At 54.3% G+C, this 26,738-nt stretch overlaps 2 protein-coding genes and 1 long non-coding RNA gene across 11 annotated transcripts in view; 2 read left to right on the forward strand and 1 right to left on the reverse strand.

Annotated features, from left to right (window-relative positions):
• Positions 1-6,543, forward strand: part of EIF4B (eukaryotic translation initiation factor 4B) — a 29,981-nt gene extending 23,438 nt beyond the window's left edge. The window contains exons 10-15 of one of the 4 annotated variants that reach the window (XM_036915188.2): positions 915-1,027; positions 2,263-2,476; positions 3,040-3,095; positions 3,670-3,778; positions 4,067-4,139; positions 4,519-6,543. In XM_036915188.2, the coding sequence (XP_036771083.2) occupies positions 915-1,027; positions 2,263-2,476; positions 3,040-3,095; positions 3,670-3,778; positions 4,067-4,139; positions 4,519-4,599 (646 nt within the window). In that variant the 3' untranslated portion in view covers positions 4,600-6,543. The remainder of the gene's footprint in view (positions 1-914; positions 1,028-2,262; positions 2,477-3,039; positions 3,096-3,669; positions 3,779-4,066; positions 4,140-4,518) is intronic. The other 3 variants (XM_036915189.2, XM_036915190.2, XM_036915191.2) reach the window with 3 other exon arrangements.
• Positions 6,544-9,769: 3,226 nt separating this feature from the next.
• Positions 9,770-17,718, reverse strand: LOC118927257 (uncharacterized). Its single transcript, XR_005030756.2, has 2 exons — positions 17,591-17,718; positions 9,770-9,971 (listed from the first exon to the last, which is right to left on the reverse strand). It is a non-coding gene; the product is annotated as an uncharacterized LOC118927257 (long non-coding RNA).
• Positions 10,495-26,712, forward strand: TNS2 (tensin 2). Of its 6 annotated transcripts, none has more exons than XM_057486647.1 (30): positions 10,495-10,704; positions 13,338-13,511; positions 15,186-15,294; positions 15,791-15,828; positions 16,716-16,754; positions 17,076-17,114; positions 17,262-17,311; positions 17,540-17,711; positions 18,003-18,053; positions 18,346-18,468; positions 18,556-18,620; positions 19,400-19,543; positions 20,043-20,155; positions 20,247-20,307; positions 20,581-20,656; positions 20,911-21,040; positions 21,132-21,197; positions 21,268-21,381; positions 21,551-22,582; positions 22,902-23,052; positions 23,177-23,763; positions 23,880-23,969; positions 24,230-24,355; positions 24,565-24,657; positions 24,787-24,864; positions 25,026-25,103; positions 25,475-25,643; positions 25,735-25,803; positions 25,909-25,938; positions 26,081-26,712. In XM_057486647.1, exons 1-30 carry the CDS (start codon positions 10,630-10,632, stop codon positions 26,217-26,219), a joined length of 4,281 nt encoding a protein of 1,426 aa, XP_057342630.1. In that variant the 5' UTR covers positions 10,495-10,629; the 3' UTR covers positions 26,220-26,712. The 6 variants fall into 6 exon arrangements, with proteins under 6 accessions (XP_057342630.1, XP_057342629.1, XP_057342628.1 ...); XM_057486645.1 differs by having other exon boundaries at positions 10,496-10,704; positions 21,551-22,762; XM_036915200.2 differs by having other exon boundaries at positions 10,496-10,704; positions 19,460-19,543; positions 21,551-22,762.
• Positions 26,713-26,738: the final 26 nt, after the last annotated feature.

Raw genomic sequence — 26,738 nt, forward strand, 5'->3', positions numbered from 1 at the left:
TGCTGCTTGTGTTGTCTGTCATCCCTTTCACCTCTACCCTGTTAGGCACATTCTCAGTTTTCAAGACTCTCAGGTGGTCCCACTTTGAAGCTTTCACAGGCTTCCCCAAACAAAAGTTAGTTCTTGTAATTTATTAGCATTTAGTGTGTGTGGTCTGGGCTGCTATGTCGTCTGCAGTCTGTGGGACGATTTTCACCCAATGCCTGTCCCTCAAGATTTCAAAGCCTACTAAGTTTAACCTGCCACAGGTATAAATTAGTGGTACCTCAGTACAGGAGTCAGCAAATTATTGGCTGTTCCAGTTTTTACAAATAAAGTTTATTTGGCCCTTTATGAAAAAATTTGCCAAACTTTGCTTTAGTGTATAGAGGAAAACACCACCATGTGTGAAGTAACTGGATTTAACTCTTCTCAAGTTGCTGGAGATACTGGAGAGGGAAAATGTTTTCAGTTACATTAAGTGTAGGCTGTAAATTTTTCCCATCTTTTTTCTTATGTGTACGTTGCTTGTATTATGTGTTATTTCAGGATAGTAAAGGAGTTGTCACAAAAGTGTATTTTTAAAAGGTGGTATTGGGTCTAATAGGGAGTAAACCTATAATCTGAAAAACTAGGCCTTGTTTTGAATGGCTTGCAGAATTGTGTTACCAGTAAGAGGGTCGGGGGCAGAGTTGTAGATTTTGTAGGAAAATGTCCTTGATCCCAGCTGATGCTTGCTGAAGTGGTTCCAAGCCACAGAGTCTTAATGTCTGCAGCTTTCAAATGGTTTGAGGAAGAGAGACAGGTGCACACACCCATCCATAGGTAAAGCAAGTGTGATAAAATATTAAGTATGTTCTTGAGGGGTCAGCATGGGTCCAAAGTGGCCTTATTTGAGCTGGCCATGATTTAGTTCATTAAATCTCTGTGTACAGACACCCCAGCTGGCGAAGTGAAGAAACTCAGGAACGCGAACGGTCGAGGACAGGAAGTGAGTCATCACAGACTGGGGCCTCGGCCACATCTGGCAGAAGTAAGTCAGACCAGGGTGGGTATTACATCATCGCCCTTTTCCATAACCTGTGTATGACCCAATAATGTAGACTTTGGGGTGTTATATTCAGTCATGGACTCTATTTGGGTCAGCGTGGATTGATCTGCATTTCTCATTTGCTCTGAAAAATCTGGGAAATGGGCACCAGAAACTTAAATAATCTGTTTAATGATCTTTTCCTAAAGAGAATACTTGGCTGTTAGAGGTGTCCCTTCATCAATATGTCTTGACAGCTCTGGGTTTTGTTTGTTCAGAGCAAGCATCCTGTAGCTCTGAGCGGCCCCCAGGGCCAGCCTTTTTTGATACCATATGTGACCTCAGCAGTGTCTTAAGAGACGATACTCTGTTCTTGTGTCTTCCTTCCTTCCTTGAATTTACTGGTTGGTCACAAGCAGCACATTTAGTGTTTGGAAACTGAATGGCTTGGTTTTCCCTCCCCTTATTTATGTAAGCTGTTGTTTTTTAAGGTTTCTCCTTTCACCTCTAAATTGATTTATATTTGAGCATTTCAGAACATGTCACAAGGCTGAGGTGATTTGCAATTCATCCAAGTGTTGTCAAAGTTTTCTGGAAATAATTCATCCTGGAGTAGCCTCTTAATAACAGGGTGTGATGCTTCTCTTTGTAACCAGGGATGACCTTGTGTTATATCTATTTCTAAAGAGCTTGCACTTGAAGTATAGAAAGAATCTGACAAAAGAAGCTTCTGGTTTTGAGGAGACATGGTGCCCCTTTTTAAAAAAATTACATGTGTATGCTCTTTTTCATAAATGCATAAATGTGATTGTTTTGTGTTACACTGTGTGTATGTCTTGAGCCTCTGACGTTGAAGCTAATCATGGTTCTTGGAGTCTGAGGATTCATTGTGGGTCCCTTTCACACACATGTGTACATAACATTCTCACATATGGGCATTTTAACACTGAAAATGTAGAAAGGCTGTAGTCCTAAAATAAAGAATACTTGCTCATTACTAGGAAAACTCAGGTGTCTATCCTTGGAGAGTGTTTCTCTTGCATCAGTGAAACATTTCTCCAAATGACATTTGGAAACCAATGGTTTGGGATAATTTCATCTGATGGGAGCAAAATTTGATCTGTATTTAAGATTAATGAGGGAAAACAGTAATCTTGGTTGTGGACCATTTTCCACTCTGTTGAGATCCTAGTAGATGGTTGTATAGTAGGTTTTTTTCCTGGTAATTTGATCTTCCCACTCTGACTTCACAGATGCACGAAGGAGAGAGAGTGAGAAGTCTCTAGAAAATGAAACACTCAGTAAGGAGGAAGACTGTCACTCTCCAACTTCTAAGCCTCCCAAACCTGAACAGCCTCTAAAGGTAATGCCAGCCCCTCCACCAAAGGAGAATGCTTGGGTGAAGCGAAGTTCTAACCCTCCTGCTCGGTCTCAGAGCTCAGACACAGAGCAGCACTCCCCTTCAAGGTGAGTCAGCTTGGGAACGTAGCAGGTGGGTAGCTGTAGAGGCTTAAATGTTTAAGTACCGTGATACCATGATGGAAAGTGTTCTGTAGGGTGGGCATTAATACAGTATCTTACAGGTTACCCTGTCTTTACTCTCTTAGTTCACATTCCATGATATTGAAGCTGGGTCATAAGAGCCAGTTGTTCAGTTTTTGAGAGTTTTGATAGCTAGTTGACATCACTTTGGTGTCTTGAAATCTGTGAACACTATAAATCAGACCTGCCATTGCCACTGCCACATTTTGGCAGTATGGCCTTGGCAGCCTCTTCATTTCTCTAAGTCTTAGGATTCTCATTTGCAAAATAGAGAATAACATTAACCATGTGTGACTGTGAAATAATAAAGGACATGGCACTTAGTGTTCAGATAATAGCTTTCATTGTCTTTCCTGGGTTTTAATGCTCCACGTTAAGTATGTATTTGGGGTTCACTGTAAACCTTGGTGCCCTTGGAGAATGATTATAAATGTATTTGTGCCTTCCCTAAGACAACTGATGAGCACAATTACATGTTTTCCTTCTAGTGGAGGGGGGAAAGCAGTTCCGGCTCAACCATCCGAGGAAGGACCAGCAAGGAAAGGTAAGGCCTTAGAAGCTCACTGTCATCTAGAGGTCCAAATGAAAAGCCTGTAGAAGAGTCACAAAATAATGAACTTGGGTGTTTCACACCCATTCTTGTATTACATTCTTAGATTATCTGCCTTTCCTTGCCAGTAGAGGGCAGGAATGGTCTCCTTGGAGAAAGCATGGAGCCCTGCCCTTTCCTGGCAGAACATTTCTTTGAAAGGGAAAAAAAAAGAATCGGAAGGAAATTAACGTGCCTAGCCCAGATTAGAAATGTCACCATCTGCAAGGCCAAGGTCACTTCCCAGCATCATAGTCCTTACTTCCAGATTGCTTTTTATAATGGTGTGGCCCTGCAGTGGAACTTTTTAGTGGGTCTTGTTGGGGTGGACGGTGGGTGTGGGTGTGTGTGTTCTAGAGGACGTGGGAAGAAGAACTTAGGAAGGAAGTCTGAGTTGGGGTGAGGTATAATTTCCCTCAGTATATATGAGCACACTTTTCCCAGCTTAAGGGAAACCTGGGGGAGAGAGTCATTATTTTACTTGCCTTCAGTCTTTTACATTTTTTTTATTTTTACATCTCCACTGAAGCAGATGAAAATAAAGTAGATGGAGTGAGTGTCCCAAAAAGCCAAAGTGGGAACTCCAGCCGTGGTCCAGGAGACGGAGGGAGCAAAGACCACTGGAAGGAGTCAGATAGGTATGCATGTTCTCCCTTTCGTCATTTGTAATCTTTCTGCTGATGCTAAATTCATGTGTTTTTATAACTAGGAAGTTCTTGGTACTCCTGGCATTGCTAGGCTCCCTGCCATGAGCAAACTGAAGTCAACCAGTATAGACGGTTACAATCCTGAGAGTCTAGAAAGAGTAAAATCCCCATATAGCAAGGACTGCTGACTGGCAGTGCCTATTCAGGGCCTTAAAATTGCTTGCGGATGTTGGGAGAGTCCTCTTCTAAAGATGTGCTTTTATGCTTATGTCATTGCAGGAAAGATGGCAAAAAGGATCAAGACTCCCGATCTGCACCTGAGCCAAAGAAACCTGAAGAAAACCCAGCCTCCGTAAGTGTCAGAGGCTTGCTCTAACTTAGCTTACTTCTACTGTTGAACTCCTTTGCATTTGGACCTGAAAACAGAGTGGTTGAAAGTATGGCATTGTTACTTATTTGACATAGTGAAAGAAGCTTAGATTAGCTTTTTTCCCTGTTCTTTACCTTTTCACTATCATCCCTTCAAGATAAAAGGAGCCATCTGATTTGGGTAGGAACCCTCAGGTCTCTGACAGCTCTCTAGCTACCCTCCAGTGGAAAATGCAGATGAGCACGCAACGGGGTGTGGTCTGCACTGTCCTCCCCTTTGTCAAAGTGTCCGTATCCTGTTTCCTGGTCTCTGATAGGAGCACCCAAGGCCTTGGTTATCTCACCACTCTTGTCTCTTGCAGAAGTTCAGTTCTGCAAGCAAGTACGCTGCTCTCTCCGTTGATGGTGAAGATGAAAATGAGGGAGAAGATTACACCGAATAGACCTCTGCATCCTGTGCTTTCTTCTAGTCTCTCTCCACCCTGGAACATTCAAGAGCAAATCAAACCTCTATCCAGACAAGACAAAATAAAACTCACCATCTCCTGGAGATCTTTCTTAACTTTTTAAAAAAAAACAAAACAAAAACAAAATGAAAATCTTTTGCATGCTGCTGCAGCCTTTAAAGTATTGACCTAACTGGAGAACTGCTGATGTAGCCGGAGAGAGTACAGCTTTTAATGGAAAAGTGCGTTTTTATGACACATGCAGTTGGCTGTGTGATTAGTGCCTGGGAGCCTGTTTAGAAAAATGGCAGTGACAGGGATGCAGTGTCTGGAAGCTGGTTGAGCAGTAGAGCAGGTATAAGGAAGGGTGTGAGATTTCTACTTTGAATTCTTATCCTATTGTGGCATATATGAATTCTCAAAACATCTGAGTAAATTTTCCTCGGAAAGGTAGGTTTAGTCTTTGAAGTTGTTTTAGTCTCCGGGAGGCTGCCAGCCCCTCTTATTTAATTGAGTTACTGGGGCCAGCCTAGGGGAAGTTCCTTCATTTTTACCCCCCAGGGGGGTAGTTGGGAGTGAATCTACAGGCCACTAAAGAACAGGACTGCTTGATGACCAAAATAAGTGGGGAAATCATGATTTGAAAAGAGGCTTTGGGGAGGTGATGAATTATTTTGCACCACTAATAGGGGGAAAATGGTATGATCTCCAGTAAATACAGGAATGGTTACTTCCTGGAGCAGGAAGCACTTAGGGGTCATGGGAATTCCCAAGTCTTTTATGTGTTCTGGTTTTGCTGTCCTTTCTAAAGTTCAGATATGTCCACATTGTTTGAAATCTTAAAGCTTTTTAGATCTTGTCATCCTCTCATGTTCCTCATGCTCCTTTCCTGTTCCCTTCCCAAAAGCAGCTTCTATTTAAGTCACACAACCTGATCTAGGCATCCTATTTCTGCACCCAGGAGCTGAATCAAATGAGGGATCACTGCTTTTCTCAAGCAAATCCTGGCTCCTTCATGTCCTTTTGACTCTCAGTCCTTCCCTCCACCCATTCCTGTTCCTACTGCTTTGACCCCTACACCTCAGAAAACTAGAATTAATGGTCTCAGGTGATGGTGGGGTGGATAAATTGGGAACCTTTATTACAACCTTGATTGGGGTTTTCATTTTTGTTTTCGTCTTTTTTTAAGTTTCCGTATTGCCACTGAAATCCCACACCAACCTTTGAATTTATAATGTGGTCTAGACCAGTGTGTGGTGTTCTGTTTGGTTTAGCTTCCCTTGAGAGAATAAATGATAATGGAGAGAACTGTTTTACAAGGTCCTGGTTTCTCTTGCAACATAGTAGCTTAACTTGGCCTGCTTTTATGTGCACCTTTGTGCTGTCAGCCCAGTAGGTGGTGGCGGTAACACTGGCACCTGCAGAGAGGTGGTGGCAAGCCCTTCTCCCATCGGTCCTAGGTTAGAGGTCAACAGCCATGTGGGGGAATTGGTTTTATGAGTGCTGTAGCAGGGGACAGAATGAATCATCTACCCAGTGGACATAAAAGACCAAGTTAAGTGACTTTAAATAATTGGCTTAGATTGACTAGTAGCTAGAAGTGGCTTTTAGAGAAATCCCCAAGGCTAAAAGGGGTTTTTGTAAACCAGTTGCTATAGATGATGAAATGGTAGGGTTTGCCCTCTTCATGTCTACTCTTTCCAAACAGTTGTGTCCAAAAAAGAATTTTTTCCCTACTCCCCTTCTCCCCCACCCCTTAAAACAGAAACAGGGATTTATGTCCCACTCCTCAATACATGTAAAATTTGTACAAAAATATCTTCTATGAAAATGATTTGTAATCTGTAGACTTGATACTTGGGAGATGTCTTGATGTAAAATCCCATCCTTTGGGTTGTGGGTTTTTTGTTTTCTCCAAATAAATCTGATCTTTAAAGTTCATTTTAATGCTGAAATTCTTTGACATTAGCAACACACTCCCAGTGCTTTTTATTGGGCTCCCCATTGACATTCTGCACCCCCCAGCCCAATCCCTGAAGTTCTCAGCATTGGAAACTGGTCTGTGTAAGCACAGAGCCTAGGCTCACAAAGGGAAGCTGTTCGTTGAGGCCCAGGAACTGGGAGTTTGCTTCAGCTGTCCTCCAGCATTTGTGCCTGGTGTTCAACCTTTGGTAAGCATTTGAATACCCCTGTTGTCTGTTTCCTTTCCCATTTACCAGCATGATGTGGGAGCTTTGGGGATAAACCCTCATTTCCCTAGGGCAGTGCTTCCAGAAACCACCCTTCAGCCTGGAGAGGTTCAACTCCTTTCAGGTTACCCTGCACAGGCAGGAGGGAGTTACAGTTAACAAGCTGGTCTGGGTTACAACTGAGGCCACTTTTCTCCTAATCATAGCTCAGATTCTGGGGATTTTCCAAACAGCTAGGGACAGACTGTTCATTGTTGCAAGGCAGGAAGGAGGTTAAGACAGTGGTAGAAAATCCTTAAGGTTACAAGGGGGGGTGGAGCATAAAGCCCAGGAAACCTTAGTCTTTGACTAACAGTTTGGGGGACTTTGAGCCAAGGGGAGGGGAGCACAGTTACACAAGTGCCTTTCCTGGGTCAACAGCAGCAACTGCTCTCAGTTTCTTGCTGGTGCATTGATCTCTTCCAAAGTTGAGGGGTAAGAGGCTCCGTGTGCTGTGAAGATTCAAAAGCCTTTTTGTAGGTTTAGGTGGGGAGGGGAGGGCCTCCTGGCTGTGGAACTTCCAGTGCAGTGTTTACTGAGACTCCACCACAGGAAGCAGTCACTTTCTCCCAGCCTGCCTTTGGAGCCACTTTCTTGCTGTGCAATACTGAGGTGAGTCAGTGATAACGGAAAGAACTGAAGTGAGGTTGCTTTGAAAGATTCATGTTGGGCACAGAGGGGAAAGGGAGGAGCTACTGTACTGTACTGTGTCCTGAGAGGTTACTCTAAATCCAAGAGAAAAGACACTGGCAGGTGCCCCCCCAACTCCGTCTTCAGTCATAGAAGGATGTGTGGACCCTCTCAAGCCCAGCTGCAGAAATGGAACCCAAGACGGCGGCCCTGTCAACCTGCTGTAAATCTTGAGCAACACGAAAGATGTTGCTCCTCCTTTACAAGGGCCAACTGAAGGCTGATGGGGTACCATGTGTCTAACAGTCCACTTAGACAAGTTTCTCCTAAAGAGAACCAGACACTAGGCTCTGGATCCCAAGGCAGCGGGAGTCCCAGTTAGTGCCAAGGACGTCACCTCAAGTGCTAAGAGGGCTCACAGTATCTGGTTTCTCAGGAAGTGGGAGAGCTACACATCTGCTCCTGGGAAGCATTCTTTGTCAAAACTTTTTCTCAGCAATCACTAGAGCCCCCAGGGCCACAAGGGAAGGGGCACTCCCCTTCCCTCACCCTCCCACCTTACCAGAAAGGAGTCTGGAAGAGGCAAGCTGTGCTGCTTCCAGCCCAGCACTGGGCAACCTCTGGCTGAACAATACTTCCCTCTGTCCTCAGTGGGGAGATCTGCCTCTGGAGTCAGCTCTGCCTGCCCCTTCCCCTGCTCTCCTGGTCCCCAGCACCGGAACCCTCCACTCGAGTTCCCCTAACCCAGTGCTCTTCCAGCCAGGGCGGCCAACACCCTCAATGCCCTCCTGTAGCCCCCACCCCAAGAACCGAAGCACACTCGGTCACAGGCAGGGGATCATCCCAGACCATGGAAAAGGGGTTCAGCCTTCAGTCCCAAGGTGGGCTGTCTTCTGCATAGTCAAGGTAAGAAAACTTGCATGGGGGGAGGCTCAGAGGGTGTTCCTGAAATTGTTTCACCTTCACTAACATCATCTGGTTTTCCTCCTCCCTTTATCTTCCTTTCTGAAACTCTGGCTGCTCTGAGTTAGTAGTCAGGATGACTGACTGGCCCCATGTGCCACCCATTTCTATTTCACCCCCACCAAACCATCTCCTGTATCATTTTTCACTCTCAACTTTCCTCATCAGTTTCCCTCCCGCAGCTCCTTCCCCTCCACCTCCGGTCCCAATGTTGAGAGTAGGAATCAAGTCTGAACTGGCAGTTCCACTGTGCAGACCCTCTCCCAATTCCTTGGAACCTCTAAAGTTCCTCTCCTGGGTGGCAACACCAGCTTCAGTGTGAGGCTCTGGCCCTGCCCACTGCCCACATCCAATCACATGCCTCTTCTCTGAGTCTCAATCTGTCACTTGGTACCTTCAGAGATTAGAACCTACCCTCTTGGCATGCAACGAACCCAAGGGGGTGGAAAAAAATCCCCAACAAACTCTGGGAACAGCAAGACATTAAAAGAGGTAGCTGTAGGCTCCAGTGAAATGAACACACTTTTTTATATCTCGTGTATCCTGCTGACATAATCAAATCTTGCCAAATACAGAATGACCTTCAGCCCTGCTCCTACCCCTGTAGCCTCTGATCCCTATCACTCTCCTGAGTCTTCTCCAAACTCTTGCCTCCCGCCTCCCCCCCAGGGCCTCCCCATCTTTCTCCTTTCCATCCCCATTCCAATACTCCAGTGACTCCCACTTCTCTAACCTCTAAGACTGCCTCTTGGACAGCAACTCAGTCAAGAGCAGTAAGATCAAGGCTCCACAGTCCTAACTACACCTACCCCTCCCAAATGCCAGTTTCTGGGGGACCCACATTGTCACCATGCACTGCTTTAACAGCCTCTTCCCAGACACCAGATTGGAATCAAGTGCTCCACCCCCTCCTAAGAAGAACCAGACTCCTCAGCCTTTGCCAAAGGAGGATGAGCACAGAAAGGGCCCATTTGAGAAAAGGAGCAACAGAGTGCCTTAGAGCTGGTGGTATGGGCTGCCTTGAGCAGGCATTGGGCCCTGGGCACTGGCTCTTCAGTCCGCTCCCCACCCCCCCATTTCATCATGGAAAATCCAGCGGGGACGGGGAGGGAAGGAGAAACTTGCAAGAAGTGCTCACTACTAAGGAACACTGGGGAATTGGAACAGATTCAGCGCTTTTAAAAAGTCATCTCTTCCCTCTTCTCTTCCCCTCCAGGGTGGTCCAGCTCAGACCAACCCCATGGCCCAGTCGCTCAATTCCAGGCAGTTCTATCCAGTACCAGATCCAGACACTGAAAAAGGAAGGAATAAGGTTAAACCGCAAAATTAACTTCCATCTCCACTGGGAAGCCAGGGACTTGAGTTTAATGTGAGGCAGATTTTCTTAATATAAGTCTCCTAGGGAGTGGGAGGGACTCCAACCCCAAAGCAGGGTGATGTATGGGCTGACTGGAGCTGCTGGGGGTGGGGGTGGCAGTGTTTGAGCTTGACATGGATATCTCAGTTGTCAGTCCTTTGAGGCGGGAACAGGTGGTACGCAAAAGTCTCCTGTGGGGCAGAGGACCAGGAAGGGTATCCAGCAGTTTAGGACACTTGACACCAGGCATCTTCCTCTGAATCAAGCGCCCCGGTGGGAAAGTGGGGCTGGCCCACCAAACCAGGCCGCGGGGGGGGTCCTGCCTCCAGCGTCCTATCAATCCCAAACCCACTCCCGTACGGGGGCGGACTTGAGAGGCCGCGGTAGTTCTCCGGACTCTTGTTTCTAATGCCGACTGGACCTATATCCATGTTTTCTTCTGCCGCTGTCTGGATCGCGCAGGTGTGTGTGTGTTTGCCTTCGTCCCGCCTGGTCTCAGATTTTCCTGTCCCTGTTCTCACCCTCCAACCTTACCAAACTCTGTATCTCTCCCTGCCTCCAAACTTCCCTCGGCACGTCTCCGCGTCCCTCAGGCCTCCCAGCCTTTTGTGAGCCTGGGTTCGCAGAAGGTGGGGAGAAGAGGGAGCAGGCGGAGGCCGAGGGGGCGGGGAGCGGGCGGAACGTGGGGATTGGAGCCCGGGCAGGAGGGAAGGAAGGAGGGAGGAGAAGATCGGAGCGGCGCGGAGGGCGGGCGCGCGAGCGCGGCTCAGGAGGGAGCCCAGGCGATTGCGGCGCGCCCGCTCCCGCCTCCTCCGCCTCCGCGGCCGCTCGGCGCGGGCCCCGGGCGGGATGGGCTGGCCCGGGGGCTCCCCCTGCTGCTGCCCCGCCCCGCCGCGCACCCGCCCCGCCGGGCGCCCCCCGCAGGTGAGTGGCCGCGCGGCGCTGGGCGGGAGGACGGCGGCCTGACGTCCCGGCCGGACGGGCAGTGTCGGGGGCGGTCGCCAGGGGGCGCGGGGCCACAGAAGGGGCGAATGGGCGCGGGTAGCCAGGCGGCCACCCAGAGCTGAGGTCGGGATGGCGCGGATCTCAGGGAGCCGGAGCAGCTGGACCCCAGAGAAGATGACCGGGGGGTGGGACACAGCCGGCGGTCACACTCGGGTCCCGGCCGTCACGCCTCCGCGCGTCCTGGGCGCCCTCGCAGCTCGGGCACCCCGCTGCCCGTCCCACCACGCACTTGCGCCCCGCCTCCCCGCCCCCACGAGCGCCGAGGACCGCGTGTTGCCCCAACACCCAGGCCCGGGTTTTGGGCGGGAACTGGCGGCCGCGCTCTGGCCCTGGCTTGAGAGAGTGCGTATGAGGGCTTTCCTTTTCTACTTCGCATGTGAGATTCAACTCTCCAGCCTCACTCCTCTACCCCCTCCGCTTACACCCTCAATTCCCCAGGTCCCTCTGGGCACACTCATATACCCCTCCTTCCTTCCCTCTGGCTCCTTCCCTGGGCCTCACCCCTCCTCCACTGCTGGGCTTCCAGCCTCTCATCCAACCACAGCTATTTCCAGGAAGGGGGAGTGTGGGTGGAGGGGTTTCTCCAAACAAACCCAAGGCTTCTGAAGGGAGAGGGGGCCAGGCTGGGGGTCAGACTGACAGGCGGTGGAATGTTTTGGGCAGGAGGCAGGGCCAGGGTCCTAGGGACTCTGTCCCTGCCTTTTCAGCCCTGCCCCAGTAAGCTACTCTTCTGTCAGCATGGGCTGAGAGATTAGTGCCCTCCCATCTCCAACTCACTTCAGAGGTCCTCCACAGAGTGGAGGGACTCAAGGTCATGCTTCTCTGGCCACCCAGCACAGGAGGAGTTAGTGAGCCCCCCACAAGAAGAGTGCGGGTCAAAGGACATTTGGGTACCTGTTACAGGTGAGGGCAACTGCCAGGTGAAAGGATGTTTCAGCCCCTCTGGAGGCAGAAAGAGTAAAAGCATGCTGGAGGGGTCCTGGTCAGGGTTATGTGGAATAGGAACAGAGAAAAGCCACCCCACCACAGTGCCTTCTTCCCAGCATGGCTGGAGACTGAACCAAGCCAGGCCCAGTCGCCAACACTGGCCAGGGGCCTGGAATGTCCTGGGACCCAGCCAGGGCTGGTAGGGTGGGAGTGGGTTGCCAATGCCCCGCTCCAGTTACAGGCTAGGGGCCCAGGCCTTGCCACACAGATACCTCCCTCTGGCCAAGGTACCCTGGGGATGGACTCCCTGACCTAGAAGGAGAATTAAGAGCTCCAGGGAGAAGGATAGACCCAGCCCAGGCAGGTCCAGGGACGTGTCCTCAGTGAGCTCCCATAAGGGGGCCCATCCCATAGAAGGCAGGCTTAGACCAGCCCCAAGCTGAGGGAAGGAGAACCAAGTCTAAGGACCTGGTGGGAGGAGGCAGAGCTGCCTGAGCTGGGTACATTCAGTGAATGCCATGTAGCTGGGGGACGGGAGGGTGCACATTTGCACATTCTTTTAGATGACAGCTTGAGTCAGTCCAAGGGGCTGCTGTCCAAGGCTTGGGGCTGAGGACCCCAGGCCCTTAAATTCTTATATTTTCAGATTACTCAACCGCCTGCCCCCCAAGCCTCCTTCCAAGGCCCCAAACCACCTCCTTCCCTTGACTCCAGGGACAGGAAGTTGGCCTTGTTCCCAGGAGGGAGGCAGGAGGCCTGCGGAGGGGGTGGAGTATGTGTTGGGAGGGGGCCTCCTGTCCAGTCCTCAGGCCCTGGGACAGCTGCTGAGGAAGGAAAGCTAGGATAGCCATGAAGGCAGTGCTCAGCTTTTGGCGGGGAGGGTGGGGAGGGCCCAACCCTAGAGCCTGCAGTAGAGGACCTGAGTGGCAAGGCGGCAGTGGAGCTAGGGATCCAGGAGGTAGGCTGGAACAGGCCAGGGAATGGGTGAGTGGGCAACACGTCAGGAGCAGAGCCGCTGGGAAGCTCCCAGGAGAGTGGATTATTCCTGTGAGCAAAGCAGTCTTCCAGCCAGATTTGGCCTCCCAGTGTGAATGGGATGAGAGGCAGTTTTCCTTTTCCTACTTCACAACCAGTGTCACTGAGGCAGGAAGCTGGCCCTCAGGATGCACTCCCCATCCTGGGCTGGCTGAGGTTAGTGATACCCAGCAACCTTTCCCTCCCTGCCAGAAGTCCCCAGAGAACCTGAGAGTTCAGGCTGGGGCATCGGCAGGGCCTAGAGGGGACGGGGTGTTCTGCACTGGCCCTTGAACCCTGCCCCTGAGCCCTCTATTCCCACCCCGCCCCCACTCCGCCCCACTGAGGGCTGGATCTCAGGAACCTACAGATCCTGGATTGGGTGGATCCGTGGGCCTGGGGCAGCTCCAGAGCAAGGCTGGTTGGGGGCAAAGCTCCTGGGCCTGACACTCCCAGCAGGGTAGATCCTGGGAATGTGATCTCCAGGCCTCCCCCACATCCTCCCCCCCACTTCCTGGAGCAGTGACCTGCCCCCTTCCCGCCTGCACTCCCCTCCACTTCCAGGGCTGGGCTTCTCCTCACACCAGCCAGACAGCCTACCCTCCACCCAGGGGAAGCGGCTGCCTCCGCCAGGCCGCTTCCAGGAAGCCCCGGGCCAGGCCCGAGCATTGTTTGGGCCCAACGGCCAGCACCCCAGCCAGCAGGACACCATGAAGTCCAGCGGCCCCGTGGAGCGGCTGCTCAGAGCCCTGGGGAGGAGGGACAGCAGCCGGGCCACAAGCAGGGTAGGAGTGCCCGCCAACTGGGCAGAGGAGGGGCTGGGGTGGAGGTGTGGGCCTTGGGGGGAGGGGGTTAGGACTTAGCCCAGATCGGTTTCCAATATAGGCTTCCTCAGCCTTCTGCCTTTGCCCAGCATCCTCTCATTACTCAGGCCCCTCGGTGGCCAGGGCTGGGGCGCCAGCAGCATGTTAGTCTGGATCAGAGCAGAACTTGTGACTGTTTTGGCTCCTCCCTCACCTTCCCTGCCCCAACCCAGGCCAACCTGCGTGTCCTGGCCCCCCCGAACCTGCAGTCGGGTATGCTTCACTGCAGGGCCTGAACAGGAATATCCTGGAGCCCCCCGCCCCATGACCAGAGGAGCTGGGGGGAAATGGTGTGCCCCCAGCAAAGGGAAGGAGGGAAGCAGCCAGGTCTCAGGAGTGTTTTAGCCGCTGGGGCTTTGTCTTCAACTGACATCATGTGTGTAGGCTATTAATGCCAAAATGCACCTGAGTTTCCTAGTGGGTCCCATAAGTCTGGTCCAGCCCAAAGGAGTTCAGGTTGGGTTTAATCCATCTGCTTCAGAAACAGCCAAGACCGGAGGTACTGTCTGGGTCCCTAGGCTGGAGGGCTTGGGGGCCCTGTCACTCCCTTTCCCCACATTGCTCAGCCTTACCTCAAAAGCAGCAGTTCAGGGCAACTGAGACAATACTATGGAAGGGGGTTGGGGGTGAGGGATAAGCAGGAACTTGAACTCCAGAGGGAGGAGAAAAATAGGTAGACGAAAGAGAAGCAAGGAGACAAATGGTCCCCAGACAATGGGAGAAGTGAACCTACCACAGGAAGGATGGGCCTGAGGTAGGCCTGGACAATAAGGGGGCATCCAGCCTGCAGCCTCACTGCACTCTGGGTGGGGAGGGGTCCCACAGGGTATCTAATCCACCTCCTCCCCAATTCAGTGCTAGAATCCCACTTGACCCTCCTCCAGTGCCAGGTGCGTACTACATCCAGGAGCAAGGCAGCCCTGTGCCCCGGTGGCATCTCTCTGCCTGCCTCTCCCCCCTCCAACATTACCATCCACTTCTTCCACAACTGTTGCCCGCTGCCTCAATGCACAATGAGTAAACATGTTGTTCTGACTGGGGGATGGGTGTGGGGGAGGGCAAGTCAGCTGCCTGGAGCCTGCAGTCAGCAGGAGCCAGGGGAACAGGACTGACTGAGGCCACTCCCGCCAGGTCAGTTTGCATGCTGCTGACTGACATCCTACATTCATGTCTGGACCCCCTCCTGCTTACTCTCCACACGGACCCTCACCTGGGGAAGGCAGATGGGAAGAGAAATAGGAGGCGGGGTAGGGGGGCCTCACAGAAGAGAGCACCCCCAACCAGGAGGAAAGCTCTGAGTTTGGGGTGGCAGTGACAACAAGGGTGTCACATACCAGGGCTATGTGAGGGGCCAAGCGATCCCTTGGAGAGGAGCTGACCCAGCTAGGATGATGCCAGGGGCCAGATTCCATGCGCTGTCAAGGTGAGACCCCGCAACTGCCCGGAAACTGCTGTGGCCAAGTGAATCTATAAGTATGGGGGCTTTAGCCAGATGGAGGAAGCCAGAAACTAGTGTAGCACTAAGGTCCCAGTCCAGTCCCAGGGACAGGCCCCCTGGAAACTGACACCTCTATCCATCTGTCCCCCTACTCCTAGCCTAGGAAAGCTGAGCCACATAGCTTCAGGGAGAAGGTTTTCCGGAAAAAAACACCAGTTTGTGCAGTGTGTAAGGTGATCATCGATGGGACAGGCGTCTCATGTAGAGGTGAGGCGCCCTGTCCCTGACTTCAGAGACTGCCACTGAGCACCACTGTGCTGCAAAACTCCAGTGAACAGACTCATAGATCATAAACTGTAATGTCCATGCTGCCTCTGGTCTGCACAACATGGGAACCAAGAGGCACCTGCCTCCCCTTCAAACCCTTGCTCCCCACAACAAACACTCCCCCAGCAATCCAGGAGACCCAGTACTCTTCACTGCCTTCCCACCCCGACCTGGGACTGGGGGCTTCCCTCCCTTCTTCCTTACCCCACCCACCCTAGAACATTACCCCTGGGTCCCTCCCTCCCTGTCCTGGGCAGTAGTAACCCCCTGCTGTATAGTTCCCTTGAACACTGCCCCTGCTTTCCACTTCATCTCAATATAACTGGAGTCCTAGAAGTCCCAGGAACTGGTTCTAGGGCCTGGGGTGCTGGGGGAGGGCCACCCTTTCCACTACCCAAGCAAACCCTTGCTAACTGCTCTTCACCCCCTTCCCCAGTCTGCAAGGTGGCGACACACAGAAAATGTGAAGCAAAGGTGGGTACCTGATGTGGGGAGCGGGACAGGGGTCCCTTCCTCCTCTGAAACAGGCTTATCCAGCCCCAGTGGCACCAACCCTCCACCCCTCTCATCACTGGGGAACCCCTGCTGTGGTGGGGAAGGGTGCTGTACTGGGCCTTTAAGAACCACCCTACTCCACCCCCTGGAGGGCTGGCCCAGGCGGGTGGGTGGACAGGGTGGACAGCGAGACAGCGTTTGTCTTGGTGCTGTGCCCAGGCTACATCTGGCGAGAGGATGAGGGGTGGAGAAAAGGAGGAGAATGAGAAGGAAGAAGGGAGGGGGGAGCAGGATTTGAGAGACTGGGCAGCTGGATGGGCTGTACCTTCCCTCTGGGGAAGGGTCCTCACAATGCCTGAGTCTCATCCTGGGCCCTGGAAAGGCTGGGCCGAAGGTACAAGCTGTAGACACCACCCACAATCCACTGAGGACCTGAGACAGCCCCATCTCTGAGAGGTTCCCTGGTTCTCCTCCCGCAGTGCAGAAGGATCCCAGGGACTTCGAGCTGGCTAGGGGAAGCTGGGCGCCCAGGGGTGGGGTCTTCTGGTGAAAGAGGCCAGTGTCCTGTCCCTGGCCAGGACCTGTCTTCAAGGCTCTATATATATAACCCTGCCCTGCAGCTGGATGAATGAGGGTCTGTGTGGGCAGGGGACTGGGAGCCAACAGCAACAAGTGGGGGGCCCAGGGGTGGGGGATCAAGAGGCCAGAGGGGAGTCTCCCTTAAATAGAAGCATCTCAGCTGGAGCCTGTGCCTATCTGCTGACAGCCCCTCCACGTTCTCACTGAAGCTGAGGGGTGGCCCCATCCTGAAGCTCAGAGAGCCCATTTCACCAGAAGCTCAGTCCCTCACTCAGGTCTCCTTCCAGGTGACTTCATCTTGTCAGGCCCTGCCTCCTGCAGAGCTGGTGAGTGTGTTCTGGGATGGGCAGGGGGAGGCAAGGAACCTGGCTGCGGTGTCCAGAGGTCTGGTGACCACAGAGAGGGCCCTCAGGAGGTTACCTTGGATGGACTGCTGTGGGTATTGGTTATTCTGAGAGAGACAGAAAAAACTGTCTGAGCCCTCTGCTCTTCTTGTCCTCTTGGGCCTGCTGGGGGCTGGGTCTCCTCTCCCCTTGCCCAGGACAGCCCTCACAGGGACACTGGCAAGCCCACTCCATCATCCCCAGACCCACACTGGTCCTCGTCCCTGCACTAACCACGCCCTTTTCCTCCCTCTGTCCCTCTAGCGGAGAAACACAGCCCCTGTAAGGCGCATAGAGCACCTGGTAAGGTGATGCTGGAGGAGGGGAACGGGAGCAGGTAGTTCTGGGAGTAAGGCCCTAGGTTTCTTCTGAGGACACAAGTTCATGGTGCGGGGTGCCTAGAGTGGGGCGCACCCAAAAAGATGTGGATCATCTCTTCTTATCCACCAGGGATCCACCAAGTCTCTGAACCACTCAAAGCAGCGCAGCACTCTGCCCAGGTAACTGAAGGCGCCGGGGTGGTCCCACAGGAGCCCTTTCCGCCGGTCCCACATCTCAGCCCAGGGCAGCGCCCCACCAACAAAGCTCTCCAGGATAGCCTCGCGGCCCCACCCACTCTCGGAACCCCGGAGGCCTTCCCAGCGGGCAGCCGGGCACCCTTACAGACACACCAGCGCCCCCGGGAGCCCCGCCCCTCCGTTCTTAACGCAGCCTTCTCCCCTCCCCAGGAGCTTCAGCCTGGACCCGCTCATGGAGCGCCGCTGGGACTTGGACCTCACCTACGTGACGGAGCGCATCCTGGCCGCCGCCTTCCCCGCACGGCCCGACGAGCAGAGACACCGTGGCCACCTGCGCGAGCTGGCTCACGTGCTGCAATCCAAGCACCGCGACAAGTACCTGGTAGGGGGCGGGGCCTGCCTCAGTCAGCCAATGAGAGAGCTAGGAGGTCCAGATGGGCAAGGCTGCTCCCTGACGTTAAACTCGCGGAGGCGAGGCCCCGGGGGGCGGGGCTGAGGAGGCGAGGCCCCATGGTGCCGCCGGGAGCCGACTGGGAATGCAGATAGCGGGGCTGTCACAGCCAGGCCTGGGCTTCCGCACCTCCTCTTTGGGGGAAGGACTCAGAGTAACAGTGGGGGACGCCACCTCCACGTATTACCGCTTCTTCCATCTAATGCCCCCTTTTACTTCTAGCTCTTCAACCTTTCGGAAAAGAGACATGACCTGGCCCGCCTGAACCCCAAGGTAGGAGGGGATTAAAGACATTAAACAGAAGTCCCCAGCCTCTTCGTTATTAATAGTAGCAATTGGCATCTGCTTCTCTTAAGCACTTTCCCATATGACTTATTACTTGAGACACTCCAAAGCATGGTACAGCAGTTACCAATCCCACCATACAGGTAAGGAAAATGTTGAGGCTGTCACGGACAACAAACTGATCTTGCCCCAGGCCTCTACCCCTGTTCCTTTTCCACCACCCCACCCATCTTTTTTCATTTGTGGCACCACCCCCAGTTCCACCCCTGCATCCCCACAGGTCCAGGACTTTGGCTGGCCTGAGCTGCACTCACCCCCCCTGGACAAGCTGTGCTCCATCTGCAAAGCTATGGAGACGTGGCTCAGTGCTGACCCACAGCACGTGGTTGTACTGTACTGCAAGGTGGGCTGGGACCTCAGGTTCGAAGGGCTGGGGTGCCCTCAGCCTGGGGCCCCAGCAAGCCCTCCGTCCCTCTCTCTCTATCCTCAGGGGAGCAAGGGCAAGCTCGGGGTCATTGTCTCTGCCTACATGCACTACAGCAAGATCTCTGCAGGGTGAGGATCCTTGGCTCCTGAGTGGCCCCTTCCCCAGTGACCCTTCCTCCAGATGGCCCTTGATGACCCCATCTCCCCTGAAGCCCACTTCTGTTCAGAGAACCATTTACTATAAATTTGACCTTTCCACCTCCTTTTTCTCACTGTATTTCACCACAGTCCTAAGCAGATGACCTGCATTAGTTTCCTAAGGATATAGGAACAAAGTGCCACCACTTAAGTGGCTTAAGACAACAAATTTATTGTCCCAGTTCTGGAGGCTAGAATTCCCAAATCAAGGCATCAGGAGGGCCACACTCCCGCTGGAACTGTACAGAGAATCTTTTCTTGCCTCTTCCTGGCTTCTGGTGGTGTCTGGTATCCTTGGTGGTTCTTGGCTTGTAGATGCACCACTCTGGTCTCTGCCTCCATCATCACATGGCCTTTCTGTGTCTGTGTGTCTGTGTCTCTTCTCTTTTTCTAAGGATAACGATCACAATGGATTAAGGGCTCACCTTACTCCAGTGTAACATCTTAACTAGTCACATCTGCAGCGACCTATTTCCAAACCAGGTCACATTCTGAGTTACATATCTTTGGGAAGGACACAATTCAACCCATAACATGGTCTTATTGTCCCATTTTACAGAGGAGGAAACTAAAACTCAAGGAGCAATTGCCTGAGGTCCAACAACTAGTAAAGTGACTCTGTGGGAACTTCTAGTTCTCTTTACTACAACTCTGGGCTTCCTCTAGACTTGGAGGGATCACAAACCTCTCCTCCCTCCCCTGGGGCTTAGGGATGGGAGACCAGAATGGAGACAGCCCCTGATCCCCCACTGGGGCTCTGCAATCTCCAGGGCAGACCAGGCACTGGCTACTCTCACCATGAGGAAGTTCTGTGAGGACAAGGTGGCAGCAGAACTGCAGCCCTCCCAGCGCCGGTGAGCAGCCAGGGTGGGGATGGGCCTGAGGAGCAGCCCCCACCATGGATAAGATTCTCTCATTCATGCAGCCCACCTTAATGGTGTACCTCCTATGTGCTAGTCACTGTGCCAAGTGCTGATAATTGAGAACAAGGCTCCTGCTCTCATAGAGCTTACATTCTATCAAGGTAGAAGACAAGATCATTTTGAATGAAAAGTGCTGTTGAAGAAAACAGCAGAGTCTTGTGATAGACTTGCAGGATGGTCAGAGGCCACTGCTAGTGTAAAGCAGAAATCAGGGGGAGGAGTATTCTAGGCAGAGGGGCCAGCAAGTACAAAACCTTTGAGGCAGCAAGAAGGACTGAGATTAGATGTGAGGAAGAACTTTCTGGTGAGATGGAAGTGCTAAGGAAAAGGGCAGGCCCTCCAAGGGTGAGTCGTGGTATGCATAATTGAAATGATACAAGGGGACCTCCAGAGGAAGGGGCTTATGTTCTCCTTGGCATACCCCCACCAGATATATCAGCTACTTCAGTGGTCTGCTGTCTGGCTCCATCAGAATGAACAGCAGCCCTCTCTTCCTGCACTATGTGCTCATGCCTGTGCTGCCAGCCTTTGAACCTGGCACTGGTGAGTGGGCCGGAGATATACTCCACAGGGAGGGCTGTCCTGCATCCCCTCCATTCAGCACCCCTCAGGTGCCTCCTCCTTGCCCCTCTAGGCTTCCAGCCCTTCCTCAAGATCTACCAGTCCATGCAGCTCGTCTACACATCTGGAATCTAGTGAGTACTCTGTTCCCCAGTCCCTGCTCCCCTGGACCCCTGTTCTCTGGGTTCCTGTTTCTCCAGCCTCCCCAGGCACCTGGGCCTCCATCTCTAGCCACTGCACCTGAAAATTAATACCTTCACAGAAGCCACTTTATAGCTGGAGAAGCAGATGCTCCACAGAAGGTCTCTCACTTAGGGCTCACACTCCAGATTCCCAGCTCCCTCCTGACTCGCCATAGCTACACCTGAGCTAAGTTCCCCTGATCCACTCCACCTTCTCTCTTCCAGTCACATTGCCAGCCCTGGGCCCCAGCAGCTTTGCATCAGCCTGGAGCCAGCCCTCCTCCTCAAAGGCGATGTCATGGTGAGGGGACTTCAGCAGCAAGGAGAGTCCTGGGGATGGGGCAGGGGTGGTGGTATATCCTGCCAGCTACAGTCTCTAGTGAGTCATCCACTCAGGGAAGACTGGAAGGCAAGAAGGGAGTCCCTTAGATGTGGGTGTCAACCTTGCGGTTGAGGCAGGGCAGAGTGGTGGCCAGATAGTCCCCAGGGTAGAAGCACACAGGAGACATAAGTGGACATGAGGGCCTGACCCCCAGTCTCCCTCCCCTTACCCAGGTGACATGCTATCACAAGGGTGGCCGGGGGACAGACCGGACCCTTGTGTTCCGAGTCCAGTTCCACACATGCACTATCCATGGCCCACGGCTTACCTTCCCCAAGGACCAGCTGGATGAGGCCTGGACTGGTGAGTCAGGGACTGGTGTGGGGGTTGGAGCCCAGGTGAGGGCAGGTAGGTGCAGGCAAGGGCCTGGCTCCTCACTATCCACTCCCCACAGATGAAAGGTTCCCCTTCCAAGCTGCGGTGGAGTTCGTCTTTTCCTCCAGCCCTGAGAAGATCAAAGGTAAGAGCAAGGCCTTGGGTCAGGAGCTGAAGGTTGTTCCCCTGCTCAACATCTGGGCGCCATTCTGCAGGTAATATCCCGCGGAACGACACCTCAGTCTCTGTGGACTACAACACCTCAGAGCCTGCTGTGCGCTGGGACTCCTACGAGAACTTCAACCAGCACCATGAGGATAGCATGGATGGTGTGTGGGGCAAACCCAGGGGTGGTGGGAGGTATACGTTTGCAGTAACGCTCCTTCCTCCCAGGAGACATTCCTGAGCTGGGGTCTCCAGGCCTTGTCCCCTCACTAACTCTCTCTCTCTCCCGCTTTTCCCTGCTTACCCTCCCTCCCTGATCCTCTCCCTACTCAGGCTCCCTGACCCACACCCGGGGACCCCTGGATGGCAGTCCTTATGCCCAGGTGCAGCGGGCCCCCCGCGAGACCCCACCGGCACCCTCTCCAGAGCCGCCTCCACCCCCCATGCTCTCTGTCAGCAGCGACTCTGGCCATTCATCCACGCTGACTACGGAGCCAACTGCCGAGTCCCCTGGCCGGCCACCCCCGACGGCTGCTGAACGGCAGGAGCTAGATCGCCTCCTGGGAGGCTGTGGAGTGGCCAGTGGGAGCCGAGGAGCTGGGCGTGAGACGGCCATCCTAGATGATGAAGAGCAGCCCCCCGTGGGTGGAGGCCCCCACGTTGGGACGTATTCCGGCCACAGACCTGGCCTCAGCCGCCACTGCTCCTGCCGCCAGGGCTACCGGGAGCCCGGTGGGGTCCCCAATGGGGGCTACTACCGGCCAGAGGGAACGCTGGAGAGGCGGCGGCTGGCCTATGGGGGCTACGAAGGGTCCTCCCAGGGCTATGCCGAGGCCTCTATGGAGAAGCGGCGCCTCTGCCGATCACTGTCAGAGGGGCCGTACCCCTATCCACCTGAGCTGGGGAAACCGGCCAGTGGGGACTTTGGATACCGCTCCCCAGGCTACCGGGAGATGGTGATCCTGGAGGACCCTGGGCTCCCTGCCCTGTGCTCATGCCCTGCCTGTGAGGAAAAGCTGGCACTGCCCACGGCAGCCCTATATGGGCTGCGACTGGAGAGGGAAGCTGGAGAGGGGTGGGCGAGTGAGGCTGGTAAGCCTCTCCTGCACCCAGTGCGACCTGGGCACCCACTGCCCCTGCTGGTGCCTGCCTGTGGGCACCACCATGCCCCGATGCCTGAATACAGCTGCCTAAAGCCACCCAAGGCAGGCGAGGAAGGGCATGAGGGCTGCTCCTATGCCATGTGCCCCGAGGGCAGGTATGGGCATCCAGGATATCCTGCCCTGGTGACATATGGCTATGGAGGAGTAGTTCCCAGTTACTGCCCCGCATATGGCCGGGTGCCCCACAGCTGTGGGTCTCCAGGTGAGGGTAGAGGGTATACCAGCTCTGGTGCCCACTCCCCACGGGCTGGCTCCATTTCCCCGGGCAGCCCGCCCTACCCACAATCCAGGAAGCTGAGCTACGAGATCCCTGCAGAGGAGGGAGGGGACAGGTATCCACTGCCCAGGCACCTGGCCCCAGCAGGACCCTTGGCATCCGCAGGTGAGGGCATTGGGGTGGGGAGTGCCCAGGGCAGTGGAGGGTTCTGGAAGATGGTGGGGAAGGCACAGAGTGAGAAAAAGCTAAGCCCGACAGAAGGGGCTCTTCTGGCTCACGGTCCCTCCTCTCTCCTTCCCTGCAGAGTCACCGGAGCCAGCAGCCTGGAGGGAGGGCCCCAGTGGACACAGCACCCTGCCTCGGTCTCCCCGCGATGTGCAGTGCAGTGCCTCTTCTGAGTTGTCTGGTCCCTCCACACCCCTCCACACCAGCAGTCCAGTCCAGGGCAAGGAGAGGTATGCAGAGGGGCCGGGCCTACTTGGGCACTTCCTGTCGAAGCAAACACTGAAAGCTGGGGGTAGGAGCAGCTCACAGCAGGGCTCTGTGGCCTTCCTGAGCACCTGCCCTCCCACCCCACAGTGCCCGACGGCAGGACACCAGGTCCCCCAGCTCGGTGCCCACTCAGAGACTGAGTCCTGGCGAGATCTTACCACCTGTTTCCCAGGGAGGCAGTGAAAAGGCTCCTGAGCTGCCAGCAAGAAGTGGGCTTGAGCCTCCAGCCCCTAGACTCTTCTCCTCAGCCTCCCCTCCCAACTCACCCAGCGACTGGCCTCAAGAAAGAAGCCCAGGGGGCCCCTCAGACAGTGCCAGTCCACGGGGCCCCGTGCCCACCACGCTGCCCGGCCTCCGCCATGCCACCTGGCAGGGCCTTCGAGATCCCCCAGACAGCCCAGATGGCTCCCCACTCACTCCTGTGCCTACCCAGATGCCCTGGCTTGTGGCCAGCCCTGAGCCTCCTCAGAGCTCACCCACACCTGCATTCCCCCTGGCTGCATCCTATATCAATGGCCCCACCCAGCCCCCACTCCCTGAGAAACGCCACCTGCTGGGGCCTGGGCAACAGTCAGGACCCTGGGACTCAGAGCAGGCATCACCACCAGCCAGAGGCACCAGCCACCATGTCACCTTTGCACCTCTGCTCCCAGATAACACCCAGCAATCCCCAGGTAAAAAGGCCTTGAGGTAGGTGGGCCACCTTGGGAGAACCCTTCCTCTCCCAGGGAGGGCCATGGCCTGGGGACTGGGAAGCCCTGGGGCCAAGCCCAGTTTCTTCCTGTCCTAGAGCCCCCTGTGCAAGAAAGCCAGAGCAATGTCAAGTTTGTCCAGGATACGTCCAAGTTCTGGTATAAGCCACACCTGTCCCGTGACCAAGGTGAGAAGCCAGCCTGACCCACCCATCCTATCCTCCAGGGCTGTCTTGTCTATGGAGCCCATCCTTTCCTCAGTGGTTACTCTGGGCTTTGGGCCCAAGGGTGTTTAAGCTCAACACTGTCAATGCCCTGTTAACTTCAAAGTTCTGTACCCAAGTGCCCAACACCACCACAGCTGTTAGGGCGAGAGGCCTGGGGAGCTTGGGTAGCAGAATGGCAGGGCTCAGTCAGGCACTGGGAAACTTCTCCTGCCTCCTCACAGCCATCGCCCTGCTGAAGGACAAGGACCCTGGGGCCTTCCTGATCAGGGACAGTCATTCATTCCAAGGAGCCTATGGGCTGGCCCTCAAGGTGGCTACACCACCACCCAGTGCCCAGCCCTGGAAAGGTACAGGATGCTCCAACCGGAGAGAGAAGGGAGTGGAGTTGGGGGAGGTAGCAGAAGCAAAACAAGGGGGGTGGGCCATGCTGCTTCCTGATGGGGAGAGGCGGCGAGTGACCTCTCCAGCTCTGCAAAGAATCCCGGCAGGAGAGAAGGTGGGAACCTGGAATCTAATGAAGCCTTCCTCTCCCCTCCCCACCACCCTTTCCCCTCAGGAGACCCCTTGGAACAGCTGGTCCGCCATTTTCTTATTGAGACTGGGCCCAAAGGGGTGAAGATCAAGGGCTGTCCCAGTGAGCCCTACTTTGGTGAGAAGCAGGGGCTGGGAAGTCCACTCCACTGGGTTTATTTGGGAGGGCCAAGGGGGTCTCAGGAGGGTGGAGGGAAAGCTGGGCCACCTGTGGGCACCTCAGACTTCTCTCACCTCTCCCCTGCAGGCAGTCTGTCTGCCCTGGTCTCCCAGCACTCCATCAACCCCCTGTCCCTGCCCTGCTGCCTGCACATTCCCAGCAAAGGTGGGTGTCTTGTAATCTGTCTTTCCACCTCTTCCAACCCACGGCAGCCAAAGGCAGAATCCCCAGGTCCTGGCTCCTAGTCTGCCTTCCCTTGGGATGTCATTAGTTCTCCAAGAATGTCACTCCCTGTTGACCTTCCCGTTGGCCTTCATTTCCCTCAGATCCTCTGGAGGAGACCCCAGAGGCCTCAGTGCCCACCAACATGAGCACAGCAGCAGACCTCCTACGTCAGGGCGCTGGTAGGGGCCTTTCCCTCCCTTCCTCCCTTTTCCAGGGCCCCAAGGGTGCACTGACAGGCCTTAAGGTGGGTGGGCCCTGATGGATGTGTTGAACTCATGAAGGCAGGGGGGGCCCTTATATCAGTAGGGGGTGGAAAAGGAGATCATGGGAAGAGGGCCTGTGAGAATGCAGATTCTCAGGCCTCTGTTCAGCATTTCCCACAGTAGATCTGGGAGAGTCAGAACCTGTCTTTTTAATAGGTTATTCATGTCATTCGAATGCATTTTGAGCAGAACTAGCTGGGGAAAGTACAAGAGCTGGTGGGGGAACCACAAGGACAGAGATTGGGGCCTGGCTGAGCCGTGCTCTCCTCCACTTCTTGCCCCCATAGCCTGCAGTGTGCTCTACCTGACCTCCGTAGAGACGGAGTCACTGACGGGCCCCCAGGCAGTGGCCAAGGCCAGCTCTGCAGCTCTGAGCTGCAGCCCCCGCCCGACACCAGCCGTGGTCCACTTCAAGGTCTCAGCCCAGGGCATCACACTGACAGACAACCAAAGGAAGTATGTGCATGGAGCCCCTGGGGAGCCCCCAAGCTTGGGCCCTGGGCACCCCCCTTCCCAGGTGTGACTGTCCCCACACTCCTCCTCACAGGCTCTTCTTTCGCCGCCATTACCCAGTGAGCAGCATCACGTTCTCCAGCACCGACCCTCAGGACCGGAGGTGACCTTTCCTTCCACAGCCCCACAAACCAGTCCCCAGCCCCAGCTCCTCCTTGAGGAGCTAGTCCCTGGGGTGCATTCCTTCACAGCTCTTCTCCTTCTGCAGATGGACCAACCCTGATGGCACCACCTCCAAGTGAGCCCTCCCCCTTCCCTGCTCCAGAGCAATCTCTTCCCTGCATGGGATCGAGGCGCCTCCTTCCTCCCCAACCCTGGTTTTGCAGTCCCTTGTGGAAGGGATGCTGAGCCCCCTCCCTATCCTGTCTTTGTACCCCTAGGATCTTTGGTTTTGTGGCCAAGAAGACAGGAAGCCCCTGGGAGAATGTGTGTCACCTCTTTGCTGAGCTTGACCCAGATCAGCCTGCAGGCGCCATCGTCACCTTCATCACCAAAGTTCTACTGGGCCAGAGAAAATGAAGGCAGGCCGCAGTCAGAGCCTACAACAGCACCACGCCCCTCTCAGCAGCCCACAGTCCTCACTTCCCCTGGCCCGACCAAGGAGACCCAGACACCAGTCCCCTTCCTTGGGAATGGGGAGCAGGGATCAGCCTGGGACACTGCTCTCCTTCCCCGCCCCCAGCCTGCTAAGCTAAGTGGACAGGCCCATGAGGTGACCTTGCACGTGAGCAGATGGCAGAGATGGGCATGTGAAGGGTGAGGAGGCATCAGCAGTTGAGCCCTGGAGGGGATCAGTCCAGCCCCACCTGCAGGACATCAGCCCCTGAAGTGTAAAGAGGCCATGCCAACCCCACCCAGTGGCAGGTCCCAGGAGGGCAGGAAGAGGGGGAACCTGGAGAGTAAGGCACTCCCTCCTCTACCTCCCCCTCTGAGCAGAGAGATCAGAGTGGGAGCACATGAAAAGGAGGGAAAAGAGTCTATTTTTGTCTAATAATAAAGAATTTCTATATCATTTGGTTGGAATGGACCCGTTCCTTG

Source organism: Manis pentadactyla, chromosome 10 (assembly GCF_030020395.1).
Source record: "Manis pentadactyla isolate mManPen7 chromosome 10, mManPen7.hap1, whole genome shotgun sequence".
NCBI classification, from domain to species: domain Eukaryota; kingdom Metazoa; phylum Chordata; class Mammalia; order Pholidota; family Manidae; genus Manis; species Manis pentadactyla.

Bases quoted from the DNA above. Each gene is read 5' to 3' on its own strand.
- TNS2 (XM_057486645.1), top strand. From the start codon at position 10,630: ATGGGCTGGCCCGGGGGCTCCCCCTGCTGCTGCCCCGCCCCGCCGCGC. The intron at 18,054-18,345 runs GTAGGAGGGGAT...GCATCCCCACAG, and splicing joins TGGCCCGCCTGAACCCCAAG to GTCCAGGACTTTGGCTGGCC. The intron at 25,939-26,080 runs GTGAGCCCTCCC...TTGTACCCCTAG, and splicing joins CCTGATGGCACCACCTCCAA to GATCTTTGGTTTTGTGGCCA.